Source organism: Rasamsonia byssochlamydoides (assembly GCF_041956645.1).
Source record: "Rasamsonia byssochlamydoides strain NRRL 3658 unplaced genomic scaffold VTN77scaffold_12, whole genome shotgun sequence".
NCBI lineage: Eukaryota > Fungi > Ascomycota > Eurotiomycetes > Eurotiales > Trichocomaceae > Rasamsonia > Rasamsonia byssochlamydoides.
In genome coordinates, this window is record NW_027192395.1 from 211234 (window position 1) to 226201 (window position 14968).

At 49.7% G+C, this 14968-nt stretch overlaps 6 protein-coding genes across 6 annotated transcripts; 4 read left to right on the top strand and 2 right to left on the bottom strand.

Moving 5' to 3' along the window:
• Window positions 1-1587: 1587 nt before the first annotated feature.
• VTN77DRAFT_1207 (uncharacterized protein) lies at window positions 1588-2456 on the bottom strand (the record flags this gene model as incomplete). The annotated part of the gene is made up of 3 exons (XM_069416913.1): window positions 1588-1842; window positions 1899-2075; window positions 2130-2456. The coding sequence occupies 3 exons, from the start codon at window positions 2454-2456 to the stop codon at window positions 1588-1590; spliced, it is 759 nt and encodes a 252-aa protein (XP_069280161.1).
• Window positions 2457-4274: 1818 nt separating this feature from the next.
• VTN77DRAFT_1208 (uncharacterized protein) lies at window positions 4275-5129 on the top strand (the record flags this gene model as incomplete). The annotated part of the gene is made up of 1 exon (XM_069416914.1): window positions 4275-5129. One exon carries the CDS (start codon window positions 4275-4277, stop codon window positions 5127-5129), a length of 855 nt encoding a protein of 284 aa, XP_069280162.1.
• Window positions 5130-5411: 282 nt separating this feature from the next.
• On the bottom strand, window positions 5412-5924 carry VTN77DRAFT_1209 (uncharacterized protein; the record flags this gene model as incomplete). The annotated part of the gene is made up of 2 exons (XM_069416915.1): window positions 5412-5737; window positions 5855-5924. The coding sequence occupies 2 exons, from the start codon at window positions 5922-5924 to the stop codon at window positions 5412-5414; spliced, it is 396 nt and encodes a 131-aa protein (XP_069280163.1).
• A 496-nt stretch (window positions 5925-6420) lies between these two features.
• Window positions 6421-7631, top strand: VTN77DRAFT_1210 (uncharacterized protein; the record flags this gene model as incomplete). The annotated part of the gene is made up of 3 exons (XM_069416917.1): window positions 6421-6697; window positions 6755-7027; window positions 7087-7631. 3 exons carry the CDS (start codon window positions 6421-6423, stop codon window positions 7629-7631), a joined length of 1095 nt encoding a protein of 364 aa, XP_069280164.1.
• Window positions 7632-8579: 948 nt separating this feature from the next.
• Window positions 8580-12167, top strand: VTN77DRAFT_1211 (uncharacterized protein; the record flags this gene model as incomplete). Its single annotated transcript, XM_069416918.1, has 7 exons — window positions 8580-8609; window positions 8685-9385; window positions 9446-9656; window positions 9715-10170; window positions 10217-11804; window positions 11859-12008; window positions 12061-12167. 7 exons carry the CDS (start codon window positions 8580-8582, stop codon window positions 12165-12167), a joined length of 3243 nt encoding a protein of 1080 aa, XP_069280165.1.
• A 952-nt stretch (window positions 12168-13119) lies between these two features.
• On the top strand, window positions 13120-14316 carry VTN77DRAFT_1212 (uncharacterized protein; the record flags this gene model as incomplete). The annotated part of the gene is made up of 2 exons (XM_069416919.1): window positions 13120-13209; window positions 13324-14316. 2 exons carry the CDS (start codon window positions 13120-13122, stop codon window positions 14314-14316), a joined length of 1083 nt encoding a protein of 360 aa, XP_069280166.1.
• Window positions 14317-14968: the final 652 nt, after the last annotated feature.

The following is a 14968-nucleotide window of genomic DNA, read 5'->3' on the forward strand; positions in this document are numbered from 1 at the left end:
TCGGTCAATAGATAGATAGATGGATAGATAGACAAGCCAATAGCCCGATAAAAAAAAAGAACTAACGATAACCTATCGATATCGATTCGATCGATTATTGATTCATTCAATAGGATTAATCCTATTGGATTAATCCAATTGATTGATGCAACATGCCAATCAACCTGCCAGCCATACTACTACTAATGCTAATACTAATACTACTAATATAAATCACAAAAGTACAGAGTAGACGGAATAATCGAATGGAATTGAGTGGAATGGAATGTAGGTACTATAGATCTGGATTTCGGAGTACGGAGTAATTAGATTAGATACCTGATAAGTCGGTAGATAGATAGGTACGGAGACTGGAGTGCATAGTTATACTACGGAGTTACTACTAGGTAGGTAGGTAGGTAGGTAGGTAGAAGTCTAAGTACTCCGTACCTAACTCCGTACAGAGTACTTACTGCATACCCAACCTGGAGGGCTGGTGCAGGTGCAGATGCAGTTCAGTAGTTCCACTACGACGGATAGCGGATACCATCGCCGACTGTTCGTTAATAAATTAATTAATTAACTTTCCAATCTACCAAGCCAGCTAGTCAGGTAGCAACCTGACAGTAAGCTTGGCATGAACTATAACTTTTTTTTCTTTTCAAAAAAAAAGTATGTAGCATTCATCCATGGAACCACGATCACGATCGTGAACCAAGATCGTGAGTGAGTGAACCTTGAACTTCGAAGGCAAGTGAGTGGCAAGTGGCAATGCTAAAGCCTATTCCGTATCCTATACGGGTATCTAGTATATACCGGGTATCGGAAGTGGAAGTGTTGTTCCTGAATGGAACCATGGTTCATTGCCTTCATGGACGCGTGGGTCAGGGACGGAAAGAGGTTATTGGCTGGTCACAGTCTACCAGTGCTCCACGCCAACTTCGCTATGGAGTCCTCCGAACGGAGCACATACTTAAGAGAGATCTATTTCATAAAAAGTGGATACCAAAAAAAAAGGCACGGAGTAAGGATACCGAAACTGAAAGTTAAGGGGATACTTTTTCCATTCTATGAATCCTGCTGCTTCGTAACTTCAAGATAAAAAGAAAATTTCCCAGGTACAGTACATACAAAAGAATAAAATAAAAATTTACAGTAGAATCGAACCGGCCGCTCAGCTCAGCCACCTCTTGGGTGTGAGACGTCTCTGTGGAAACTTTTTCTAGATCCATTCATCCAGCTCGTACCGAGACTGTCACCGACGCTTCGCACGAGACATACAAAGAAATGTTTCTGAAAAGAGAAAAAAAAAGTTTCGTCCTTCCTCTATTTGCTGGTAGAAGAGAGAGACGAATAAGAGAATCGAAGATGGTAAAAAGAAATCACCACATGTGTGATTCTATCAACAAAAGGGGGGCAAAGGAGCCGATCATAAGATGACTCCCCGCCAACGAATCGAAATGGTGTAAAAGAGAAAGTATGTGCCATGCAAATTGTCGGAACATGATGGTACAGCCAGCGCGTATAACGCGAAACGAAAAGGATGTCACATGTCTATCAGATTTGCAAGACTTGTTGCTAGCAACAAGACCGTTGCCCTTGTTTTATTCACAGGTGGCGGAAGCCAGTGGGCCGAGGCACCCGGCTCGTCAGGAATCCAGAGCTGGCCGGCTTCGAGAAGGGCGCAGTGCTGTTACCATAGGGAGCGGCGGGGGGCACAGGAACACTGGAGCCGTTAGGGCTGATCGGGCGGATGGGAACGCTGGAGGAAGCCGCAGGAGTGGGCTGAACATCCGCAATCTCAACTCCAGAGGCGGAGCTGATAGCAGCAGCGGCCGGGGCGCTTGCGGAGGGAGCAGCGAACTAAGTCGACATGTCAGTTGTCTCTCATACACACTCGACAGTCATCCAACACATACCACCGTGACGGTCTCCTTCTGAGTAACAGTGACAGTAGCCCCAGCCGCACAGCCAGTTGCATCACCGTTTCCAGATCCACCAGCAACGACAGGCACCACCGTGACGTAGGAGGTAGAGGTGGAAGTGGACCAGAAGGTGGTGGTGGGAGCCTGGTCCGCCTCAAGCACCGTAGGAGTCTGCAACACCATGTTAACCAAGTCCAGTATTATTGTTGCGCATTATTTACTAACCGCCGTCACAAAGTGAGTCTCCGTAGCAGTGCGGTGAATGGTCGTGGTGACAACCGTGGTGGAGGTGCCAGTTCCCAGAGTGTAGGTGAGGGTGACATCGCTGGACCCGGCAGAAGCGGAGGCAGAGGCAGAGGCAGCAGCAGGAGCAGCCGGGTTAGAAACACCAGTGCTGAGGGGAGTCGGCACAACGGTGATGGACGAGGTAACGACAGTGGTGCTGTTGTAGCTGGCACGCTTGGGGTGGAGGACGTTGAAGTGGCCGTGGCTGGCTTCGCCGACCGCGGCTAGAGCGGCCACAAGGGCAAACGAGATCTTGTTGAACAGCATGTTGAACGATCGAAGGTCGTCTGTGTTTCTAAACGAGATGGAAGTGAAAATTCCGGACTCGTCAACTTCGTTTGGTGGAAAGGAATGTCAGCGAAATCTATTCGCTTTGGGGGCCTCAGAGAAAGAGCGACAGAGGGTTGGAAAAGGAGTGTAAAGAGGCTCTGCAAAGAGAACGAAACGAAGAGAAGCGACAGACAAGCTGGCGACCTTAAGAATGAAATCAGGGAGGGAGGAAGGTGGGCTAGGAGGGGAGGACGAGATGAAATAAACATGGGTGGGATGGCCCCTAATTGACTGTTAGAGCCTAGCCTGGAGCACGGGGCCTGCGCCGGCGCCCTTGGCCTGGCGCTGCAACGCTGTGCCCCTGGCCACCCGCCAAATTACGGACAGCGGTGGACGCCCAAGCTGCTGTTCTGATTTGCCAGGCTGGCTATCAGGATGCGCCGGCATATCATGGTGCGGAATTCCCCCTTGGGGCGTTTTGGCTCAGATCATCCATCTTCCCATCTTCCACCGATTTGGCGTCATTTAATAACAACAACAATCCGATCCTACCGACCTACCACAGAATTACTCCGTACTATGTGTGACTATTAGTTTATTACTACTCTATTACTACTGTACGGATTGCTGCGCGCCGGTGAATGCCCTACCTGTGCGACTACGGAAATATTATCCTCGCAATCCTCGCGCAATCTGCCAGCCACTCGCAGTGGGGGCTCAATCCCAGCGTACAACCGTGGTAAGGTTTAATGAGGCGCGGTGGCGCCGACTGTCACTCCCACGGGCCATGCCAACGACCGGATAATTTATTGTGCATGATAAAGAAACGACATTTAATCTTATTCTTGTTGGAACAGCTGTGGCCAAAATCCGAGGGTGCCACGTTCCAGCTCCCGGTCGAGACTCAACGTCGAATCGAAACAGGCCAAGCTAAGGGGTGATCATTCTTCTCGATCACTTGCGCCGTTGATCAGCTCCACTCATCCAGCACAATCATCCGCAGGCCAGTCACGAAAATTCTTTTAAGGCAATCTTGAGAAGATCTAAAGTTCTAGATTCCTCCTGGTTTGCCGCAAAGACTCTCGGCGAGGGGCGTGCTCGCTCTGTAGAATTATATTCCTGTTTGACGGGTTGACCAACCCAGATGGGATAATTAATTAATACTCCTTCCTGTAGGTTGTGTGTTTCCACAGCGTCTTTCCCACAGGGGTATGCGCGGTTTAAGTGAGCAAGTGTTTCATAAGCGCCGCCTAGCCTCCCGGAAATGGCCCGATGCGGATGGCGAAACATTTCCCTCTTCTATTCTTCTAGGCAGCTATAAAAGCAACTTGACTGGCTCCAAGTGAAGAATATGAATACCGAAAGTCAGAATATGTCCTTTTAACAGCGACCAAAGCTTTGACAGATTCGGATTTTCTCACGGGTTATTATTATTACATCAATCGACCAATCATCTCCACTAGTGACTCATGGATATCACTATCAGCGAGATCTTATGTGGCGCCTTAGCATGCCTCTATCGCTGAGCGCTGGACTGACGTGGAACCCATCAAGCAATACTAACAATATTAATTTTTGTTCATGCTGAGATCTCGTCAGGAGACTGTCTAGCAGTTTTTATAGTTTAATATTCCATAGGAGGCAGACTGGCCTATCCGCGGTTTCAGTCTGCGGCATGGAGTATCAGCCTCACCTGCGCCACTGAGGCTGATGCTCCCTCATCTACCCCACGTCACTGCCAGCCTATCTCAGCGCGATACAGGTGGATTTTCTATCAGTCTAACCTCCAGGGCTTTCATCTATCACCGGCACAGGATGGCTGCGAATTCGATTCAGAATCTCCGAGCCCATTACGGCGCCGCGCTGAAACGCTTTATAGCGTCTTCACGACCTTTCGAGATCCTGAATACTGTCCCTGCCAATGCTCGCTCTGTTGAGCCAAAAGTGCTGTACGTTCTGGACTCGTCCTTCAACCCTCCCACCCTAGCGCATATGAAAATCGCTGGCTCCGCTCTGGCGGAGTCGCCGCACTCCTCGTCGAGGCTGCTGCTTCTGTTGGCTACTCAGAATGCTGATAAGCCATCCAAACCGGCATCGTTTGAAGACCGCCTTGTCATGATGACACTTCTTGCGCAAGACCTGCACGCGGACCTCAAGGCTTCTCTCCAGATTGTTCAAGACGACTTACCACAGATTGACATCGGAGTGACCAAGAAGCCATATTTTGTAGACAAAGCAGCGGCGATAGAGGCATCCGGAGTATATCCCAGTCCCTTAGAACAGATCCATCTCACAGGCTATGATACACTCATCCGCATCTTCAACCCCAAATACTACCCGCCGGAACACACTCTTCAGCCGCTGGAGCCATTCCTCACTCGACACCGATTGAGAGTGATGATGCGACCGGACGATGAGTGGGGTGGGCGGAAAGAACAGGAGGAATTCCTCCTGCATCTCGCGCAGGGTGGCCGCGAAAACGAGGGAGCTAAGCGAGAATGGGCTCGTCGGATCGAGATGGTTGAGGGAAAGAAAGCAGGTGAGGAGGCAGTGAGCTCGACAAGGGCGAGGAAAGCTGCCAACAGCGGAGATGACAACCTGCTACAGTTGCTTGTTCCTGAGAATGTCCGTGACTATGTCATCTCACAAGGGCTGTACAAAGAGGAATGATCGGAAGGAGCAGGATTCCAATGGCCAACTCCAAATCCAACTGTAACGCTTGAGGATTGCCTGCAGCTGAACCACTGAGTACAGCGTACACGCGAGCCGCCTTGTATAACCTTCTCTAATTGTACATAGTTTACATAAACATGGACGTAGCTCATACCATCGTATAGAATACATGATGACAACAGAATGAAACGGAGACAGAGCCTTACCAACGCCAGATTCCCCACTCCCATGAAACTACATTAAATTTCCTCATGCCACCGTTAAAAAAAAACAATTTTTTTACTCCTCCTCCTTCTCTCTCTTCCCAAGAGTGTACGTTAATCCACCCGCAACCATATTTACCAGACATAGGCCCATTGTTGCACCACGAACGATACCTCTCGCACCCCACTTTTTCATGAATGGCTGCTTTCGCCGACTGGCAAGAACAAGATACAGGCCGGACCAAGCTGCACTGATACCGGCGCTGTCGACCTTGAATCCTTGGAGATTTGCGTACGAGGTAAAGAGCAGGACGGGTGGGAACGTCATGGGGAAGAATTGGAAGGGACGCATGTGCTGCGCAGTAATGAGAGTTGCGAGAACCGTCGGCGGCACGGGAGACTCTGTGGTCAAGCAGTGAGTTTCGATCTCATGCAATTAAAAGAAAGAGCAGTCAATTGCATGGGAATGAGAAAGACTGGGATATACAAGGTGGTTTTCTGGTCATGTGCTACACATACCTCCCCATGCTCGAACCCGTTGATACAGAGACTTTTTAGCCTCCTCTGTCTGGTTGTCTGGATTGGCCATTGTTCTGCAAGAGAATAATGGTCGTGTGGAGGTGACAGCTTTCTATAATTGCATAAAGCTGTATATTATAAACCAGTGGTGCAAAACTCGAAAAGATTGCAATTAATTTGGATATTGCAAAGTTGACGTTATGTGATTCCGAGCTTCCCCAGGCTTTCCCCCATCAGTCATATCAGCCGCTGGGCTTAGCGTCAACACCTCCGAGACACCACGTTGGTCGTTCCCTTCTTCAGGTCTAGACCAGACAGCGCTGAGAGGCAGCGCCATTCCACCACCCATCCATTTTTTGTTGATCCATCTCTTTCAGGGCCATTATCTCTGTGTGGGAGGCATAGAATTTGGTGTGATCCTGCGATTGCTGTGTTTCTTTCATCCTTCCCCTTTGCGGGATTGTTGACCCCCGCCCGTGCCACCAGGTCGCATCTGGGAAAAGTTTTGGAATCAGATCGAATACAGAGGTGAAGGAACAGACATATCGATCAACATCTCGACAGCGATGCCATCTGCCACAGCGTCCGGGGCGAGCACTGGCTCCAGCGGGAGCTCAGCAAGGTCGCGCGACCACAATCAAGGAAACCAGGACCGCAAATACACCCCCGAACAGAAGGCTGCGGTGATAAGGATTCGGAAATGCTCTCCAACCGCGTTCTACGAGATTCTGGGTCTGGAAAAGACTGCCACAGATAGTGAAATTAAGAAGGCATATCGGAAACTGAGTCTGCTTACGCATCCAGATAAGAATGGCTATGAAGGGGCCGACGAGGCGTTCAAGAGTGGGTGTCAACACAAAGTAATATTCTGCTTTTCTTTGACTGACGCATGAATTCTAGTGGTCTCGCGTGCTTTCCAGGTATTGTCAGATCCAGACAAGAAGGCGAGGTATGATAAGTTTGGTGGAGACCCAGACAGCCGGTTCAATCCTGGAGCTGGAGCTGGATCTTCTGGTGGTGCATCTTCTCCCTTCAGTGGTTTCAGCGGTGGCTTCCCACGAGGACAAGCTGCCGGAGGAGCTATGTTTGAGGAAGAAATCTCTCCTGAAGAGTTATTTAACCGTTTCTTCAACGGAGGTTTTGGTCCCATGGGTGGTGGATTCAGCCCTTTCGGTAAGTCGATCATTCGATCATCTCTCTATCAGCCCTCGATTCAATTAACATCTTCCCAGGCGGCCCACAGTTCGTTTTCAACATGGGGGGAGGACCAGGATTCCGAGTTCACCAATTTGGCGGTACGCGGCCTCGAAGAAGGCCACGCGAAGCCAATAATCAGTCCGAACCTGCGCCGTCTGGTTGGGCGTCACTATCGCAGCTCCTTCCTCTCATCCTTCTCTTCGTCTTACCGCTCCTTTCCTCGCTCTTCTCTGGAAGCTCTTCGACTCCCTCTGGCCCTACCTTCCGCTTTGATGGTCCCGTGTCGCCTCATACCATGCACCGAACGACACCGAAACTGAAAGTCGATTACTACATCAACCCAATGGATGTGGGTGATTACAGCGCCAGAAAGTTCAACCAGCTCGATCAGCGGGTAGAGGTTGAATACGTCAATAAACTTCGCTACGAGTGTGAAAGTGAGGTGCAGATGCGTGATCGCATGATCCAAGAAGCACAGGGCTGGTTCTTCCCCGATGTGGAGAAGATGAAGGAGGCGCGTGCCATGGAGCTGAAGAGTTGCCGACGCTTGGATGCGTTGAAGGGAAAGTCGAAGTATTGATGCGGTTATGACAGTAATTTATATACTCTCTCACCCTTCTTCTTCTTTCTTTCCATTCTGTTCCTTATTTTCACCTGTCCTCATAGATATCGATGTTGCACATGGCTTGGAGTACAAGGGATTCATGATTCTTGTTTGATAGTACTGGGAGAGTTTTTTTTGTATGTAAGTCTACGCACGTCCTCTGATGACATTGCGCTATAGGCATATGCAGTCTTGCTTGGGCATTGTCTTCAATTAATCTATTCATCGACAGCTTAATGGATACCTGGTCTTGTTGATCACTTATTCTAGTAAGAAGCAGTAAGCAGCATATTTATTTTGTACTGTACCTCAAACAGGCAACACTGAGATATACGCCACGCCTTGATGATTTGGTATAGCTATACAAAGTAAACACGAGGACATTCGACCCATGATATATCTCCATGACCTCGCTGTTATCGGTCAGATTATCTTTCTCATGTCAAACATGGACACATGACACAGAATCAGCGGTGTGTTTTGTAACCTGCGATGCTGGAGCACCATCATGCCCGGTTGAAACCGGTCCCAGAAGCTGCGCCAGTTACTGCTGAACTGCAAACCTGACGATGGATGGCGGGGATCTCCTACTGCAAACGCGAAGATAAGATTAGATACGTGGGTACAAACGGGGATCAGCGCTGATATCGAGGGCGACCTTGCTCACTAAGCTATCAAGATGACTTGCTGCTAGCGGGCCTCCCACTGCCCGGAAAGCGGGTTCCGGAGAAACACCCCGGGCCGCCGCCGCCTCCGCTGCAGCTTAGTCAATGGATCATGACCGAATGTTCGTCACAGCCTGAACTCATCACTCCTCTGATACCCATCCCTCTGCAGCTCGAGCCTGGACACTCTCCTGCGCCCGCTGTACTTTCCCTACTGATCGGAGAGGACTCTGAGCTGTCATCCACTCATCTGTTCAAGATGTCAGACACGCTCTCCGATGCGGACAAGGTCAGTCATCGCCGCTCCGCGGTGCCACCTGGCGCCGCCGTTCGCTTCTGTTGATACTAATCCAGGTTCGTCCAGATCCGCAACAAGCGCCTGGCAAAGCTGGCATCTCAGGCGACACCGTCTCGATCGTCGTCACAAGCTTCTGAAGCTTCAGAGGCCAGCCAGAGCCAACCTGCGATCGGTTCGGACCGACCCTCCCCACGTTCAGAGGCCTCGTCACAGCCTCGAATCAATATCAACGGCGTCCCTACATCTTCACAGTCTCCCGCGCAGTCGGAAACATACGAGTCCGGTTCACAGGGGAAGAGAATAAAAATCTCACCGGTTTCGTCGGCAGCTGCATCGCCACGAACGGAGTCGCCTTCCCCGCTTCCGGCCAAACGACCAACACCCAAAGCGGAGGAATCCGTCGAAGCATTCGAGGATAGGACTCTGCGTGCGATATTTAGGGTTACATTGAGGCAAGATCAACAGCAGGATATTCATGGCCACAGGTTGACCTACCTGCCGGGCCTTCGAAACGAGATCGAGGAACAAGGGCTTGAGCAGCGGATAACAGTCGGAATTCTTGACCAAGCCATCCTTGAAGCAGCATCAAAAGCAGGTGGTCCAAAGCCCTTGGACTATCTGTTACCATGCTGGAAACGAATCCAACGGTTGTACAAAGGATTCCGAAAGACCCAGGATGATGATCCGAAATTCAACATTGTGCGCGAGGCGAGGCGCCTTTGTATTAGCTACTGTATCTTTGCGATCACGATGCCGGAGATGTTTGGGTCAGTTTGTCTGCTTTCTGCGTTTTGCGATTGACAGTAGTGCTGATTCTTGCTCAACAGGGTCGAGTCGACAACTCACTCCCCACTGAAACCCCATCTCCTCCTGGACCCTGAGGATGACAGGGGCATCGATTTCGATTTCCTCACTGAGGCTGTGAAGCGATTCGAAGAAGATGACACTTTGAAGCCTGCCTTCATTACGACTGTTGAAGAAATGAGCCGCGACCTGGCGCGAATGACTGTTAATGATGATTACAAGCCTTATGTGATGGTATGTTAGACATCTATTCTTTTTCCTCCAAGAATGCCGTTTTTAACCCTTTGCACAGGCTTTAAGAAACCTGGTTCACCACGCTGCCATCGGTTCTGCGATCACTGAATCCTCCATCTTTAATGCATCGAGGGACCCAGCCACATTTGAGCAGGACACGCTTCTGGGTCCGTGGTTCCACCTGTCGCCTCTTCAGGGCAGTGTCACTACTACCTATTTCTCCAGTCCGAAGACAAGAGATCAGGCTTTCATTCTAAATTCGCAGAGATCCCTCCGAATGACGCAGCAAATGCTCAGTTCGGATCTTCTGGATATAATCAACCATCTAATTCGGGCATCGAAAGATGCCAGGGAGAGAGTTTTGGATTGGTTTGCGGCAGCTCTGAATCTTAACCATAAGAGGAGAGCAATGCAGGTCGACCCCAAGACCGTCTCGTCAGATGGCTTCATGTTTAATATTACTACCTGCTTGGATCAGCTTTGTGAACCGTTTATGGATGCCTCCTTCACAAAGGTAAGGATGGTCTCGAGTATTCTCATTCTTCTGCTGACCCGAGTAGATCGATCGGATAGATGCGAACTATCTTCACCGCAATCCTCGGGTCCAGCTGCGAGATGAAACCAAGATCAATGCGGATCAGCATGCATCTGACGAATTTTATTCCAAAACCGTGGAGGGAACATCAAACTTCATTACCGAAATTTTCTTCTTGACCGTAGCAGCTCACCATTACGGCAGCGAATCTCTAACGTCGAAGCTTGAGCAGCTGGAGAAAGATCTCCGTCATATGGAGTCTACGATCAACAAATTTGAATTGGAACGACATAAGTGGGTTCACAATCCGATCCAACTCAGGACATTTGAAGAAGCGTTGAAGAGATACAAAGACAAACTCGATCTGGGTCTCGCCCTGAAGTATAGCTTGCAGGGTGTTCTCTTTGACGACTTATGGCAAACGCGGTCGATGCAGTTCATGCGATATGTTATCGTTTGGTTGCTGCGTCTCGTTTCAGGGGTCGACTTCCCACGACAGAAGCTCACATTGCCCCTGCCAGAAAACCCGCCAGACGTGTTCAAGTGTCTTCCTGAATACTTCCTGGACGATATCGTTAGCAACTTCAAATTCATTATGTGGTGCATGCCGCAAATCATCACGGCCACTCAGGGAGATGAGCTGGTGATGCTCTGCATTTCCTTCCTTGAGAGCTCCCAGTACATTAAGAACCCGTACCTAAAAGCAGGTCTGGTCTCCATTCTTTTCCGGGGGACGTGGCCACGCCCGGGAGGAGCCCGAGGTGTCCTCGTTGACCTTCTGAATTCGATGCCGTTTGCGACGCAGTACCTCCTGCACGCACTGATGAAGTTCTACATTGAAGCCGAATTCACGGGCACCCACACCCAATTCTTCGACAAATTCAACATCCGATACGAGATCTTTCAGGTTATGAAGTGTATCTGGGGCAACCCTGTCTACAGATCCCAACTCTCCGACCAGGCCGAACAGAATCTCGATTTCTTCGTCCGTTTCGTCAACCTCCTTCTCAACGATGTTACCTTTGTCCTCGATGAATCATTCACAGCCTTCATGACCATCCACGACACGCAAGAGCTGTTGAACCGGGAAGGGAGCACCATGGATCCCAATACGCGTCAAGAGAAGGAGGAGCAGCTCGCCGCTGCCCAAAACAAGGCCAAGTCGTATATGCAGTTGACGAATGAGACCGTTGCCATGCTGAAACTCTTCACAGAGGCGTTGGCAGACTCATTCACGATGCCTGAGATCGTTCAACGACTGGCCGACATGCTTGACTACAACCTGGACGCCATGGTTGGACCCAAGAGCTCTAACTTGCGGGTTGGCAACCTGCAAGAATACGGCTTCAACCCGCGGGCGCTGCTGAGTGAGATTGTCGATGTCTATCTGAATCTGATGGACAAAGAGAATTTCACCTTTGCTGTCGCGCGCGATGGTCGATCATATAAGCCTCAAAACTTCGAGAAAGCGGCCGATATTTTGCGGAAGTGGGCGCTGAAGTCGGATGAGGATCTGCGGAAGTGGGCAGAGCTGCAAAAGCGGATCAAGGCGGCCAAGGAGGCGGATGAGCAAGCGGAAGAAGATCTGGGGGAGATTCCAGATGAGTTCTTAGGTAGGTTTTAGCTGATGTTCGGTGCGATGACGAGGTCTCTGACGATGTCGACAGATCCTTTGATCTACACCCTCATGGAAGATCCTGTCATCTTGCCGAGCTCAAGAGTGTCTATCGACCGATCTACCATCCGGTCCCATCTTCTCAGCGACCCTAACGACCCCTTCAACCGAGCCCCGTTGAAAATCGAAGATGTGACGCCAAGTAAGGACCTTCTCTTTACTTGACGATGGATCAGCTGCTGACGAGTGTACAGACACGGAATTGAAAGCGAGAATCGAGGCTTTCAAAGCAGAGCGGAAAGCAGCCAAGAGGCAGCAGGCTGCATCAGCGGGCGAAAAAATGGACACTTCAACTGGTTAAACTGGGACTGCTTTCTGCGTTTCGATTGCACATAGTTTCCTTTCCTCGCTTATTATAACGACGATTGCTATCGTAGAAGATATTCTCTACATGAACGGTGAACCTTTTCTGCATGAAATATTCTCTTTCCACCGAATGAATAAAACCTGCCCGAGCATTTATTTTTGGATGGCCACGAACGAAGATCTTTCTTTTGGGGGCGAACCGGTTCCTACAGGGGTCTCTGTCTGGCGCGTTGGAAAGGGAACAACTTTACGGTGGTCATTTTTTTTTCTTTAAATTAAAGTGAAGGAAGCCCCAGCGATCTGATCCGATTGATCTGGTCTGATTGATTGATTGAGGATTAATTATCATTCGAACCAGAGTTTTCCAGACTGTTTCGATTTAATTAGTCTAGTGTTTGTTGTGTTGTATGTTGTATGTCGTTTGCGATAGGTGTAGCTTTTATAGCTATTATAGCTATTATAGCTTCTGTAACTTTTTATGAGTGGTGAATAACTATTAATATCTAAGTTTTGGGAGAATGTTTAAAGGCTAGTCCAGATTAATGATCAATAATCGGCCTCGTGGCATAGTCACGATATGATAGCAGTATGCTTATGCTGTTTGTTGACAGGCAAATAAACAGCGACCGATCTGCCCCGGTAGATATATTCCCCCATCCCACGCCAATGACACGACGCGGCATGACCCATATCTTGATGCGACCTAATTAATTAACAATTCGAATCCCACCTTGAGCATTTAACTAGCAATTAACAGAGTGAGAAAAGCGGGGGTGGGAACCTTGACCTGCTGGGTCACCTTGAACGAATTATTCTGTTCCATGGACAGACAGTCCACTTCTCACCTAACTCCGGAGTTACTCTGTATTCTTTGATCATCTCGAACTTAATTCCAACAACTCCAAGTTGACATAGACATAGGGGGATACTGTGCATAGGTACCTACCATGGCAGGATTTCCCTCCCTAAGCGCTTTCTTTCCACCAACACCTGAAGCATACGCCTTCCAGCTCCGCGTATTTCAGTACTTTCCTGTGGTGAGTTGCTACCAGTACATTGATTGAATTACAACTGTCGAGCAAGATGGAAGAAATCCATATACTACCGTGTCTGTTCATCACGACAGTCCTGACAATGCCGTGTCTAACTAGGTGACTATCACGCAATGGTTCTCCTCCTACCACCCAGCAGGAAAAACCTCCCTGCCGAAGTCCCGTCTCAACATCCCGGGCCGCATAGCCTGGAGTCTGATGGAGCTTGTTGGACCGGTGCACCTGCTGTACATCCTCTTCACCTTACCACCACAAGTAGTCCACCTGACCCTCGCGTCTCTCCCGCTATGGCACAAGATCGTCGCCGGCCTCTACGTGGTGCACTACTTCAACCGCGCCATCGTCAACCCGCTCTTCGTCGCGCCGAGCATCTCCCCCGTTCGCGCGGATATCTTCCTCTCTGCTGTCGTGTATAACTGGTTTAATTCGTCTTGTCTGGGCGGGTGGATTGTTGGCTATGCCAACAATGTCGAGGGGTTCAGCTTCAAGACGGATAGGCCTGCTGCGCCGTCGCTGTCACTGGTCCAGTGCCTCCTGCCGTATATCGGCCTGGTGCTCTTCGCGCTTGGCATGATGGGCAACATTCGCGCAGAGAGGACGCTCTGGCGTCTTCGACGGGAGGAAGCGCACCGTCGTGCTGTCGCCGCCGCAGCAGCAGCAGAGAAGAAGGACGATGCCAACGCCCAGACGAAGAAGAACCCATATTCCAAAGTCTACGTCATCCCCCCAGCAAGAGGCCTCTTCCGCTGGATCCTCTACCCGCACTACGTCTGCGAATGGCTCGAATGGCTCGGCTACGTGCTCGTCGGGACGGCCGTCTACCCTAGCAACATCTCAAGTACAGCCTCAACCTCAACCGCGTACGGAGCCACTACTCCCACGATCAGACTCGCCCCCTGGCTCGTCCCCTTCGCTGCGTTAGCGGAGAAACTGCAGCTCCCGCTGCCGCTGCCCGCGCTGGTCTTTGCCGTGAATAACATCCTGACTATGTTGCCGCAGGCGCGCCGGGGGAGACAGTGGTATGTGGAAAGGTTCGGGAAGGATGCTGTTGGGGGAAGGGCGGCGGCTGTTCCTGGAGTTCCTTTCCTCTGAACGAGTATACCTGATTCGAATCTCTTTCCTCTGAATGAGTATGTATGTATGGATGTGTGTATGTGTGTGGTGACTTTTTTTTTGTGGCTCATGGAACTTGCTTGCTTGCTTGCTTCTTTGAGATGATGAATTTTTTTATCGTCCTACATCGAATTATCATGAATGCTTCACGTCTACTTCTCTGAAACCGCCAGGTCATGTTATCATGTTGTGTTATGTACTGCAATGGATGGGAAATGACAGGACAGGTCAAACAAAATCGTAGTAAGCTCATCCGGTACGGGACCCTTGCTTGCAGCGTTACTTCAGCCCTTTCGGCAAGTTTATAAAAAGTCTACCTATGCATCTACAATGTTTGCTGCTTCTGGAAGATGTGCCATGACAATACAGGACATATGTCAGGAGAATTTTGAATTTGAATTATGTAATAATAGCTCCCCTATCCTATGCAGACCCTTTCTTCGGGTCACCAGACAGCAAAGGCTGCTGGCTGCTGAATTGAAGGTGCTGTTGAGACACCCTCAATATGGATCGAGTTTCAGCGAACCCGATATTAAAAATTGTTGAAAAAAGAGTACATATGACAGTCGAACCCGTAAATGTCTTCCCGAGAAACCGCGAAACTATCGAACAGGAAATCTCGCCAACGCCG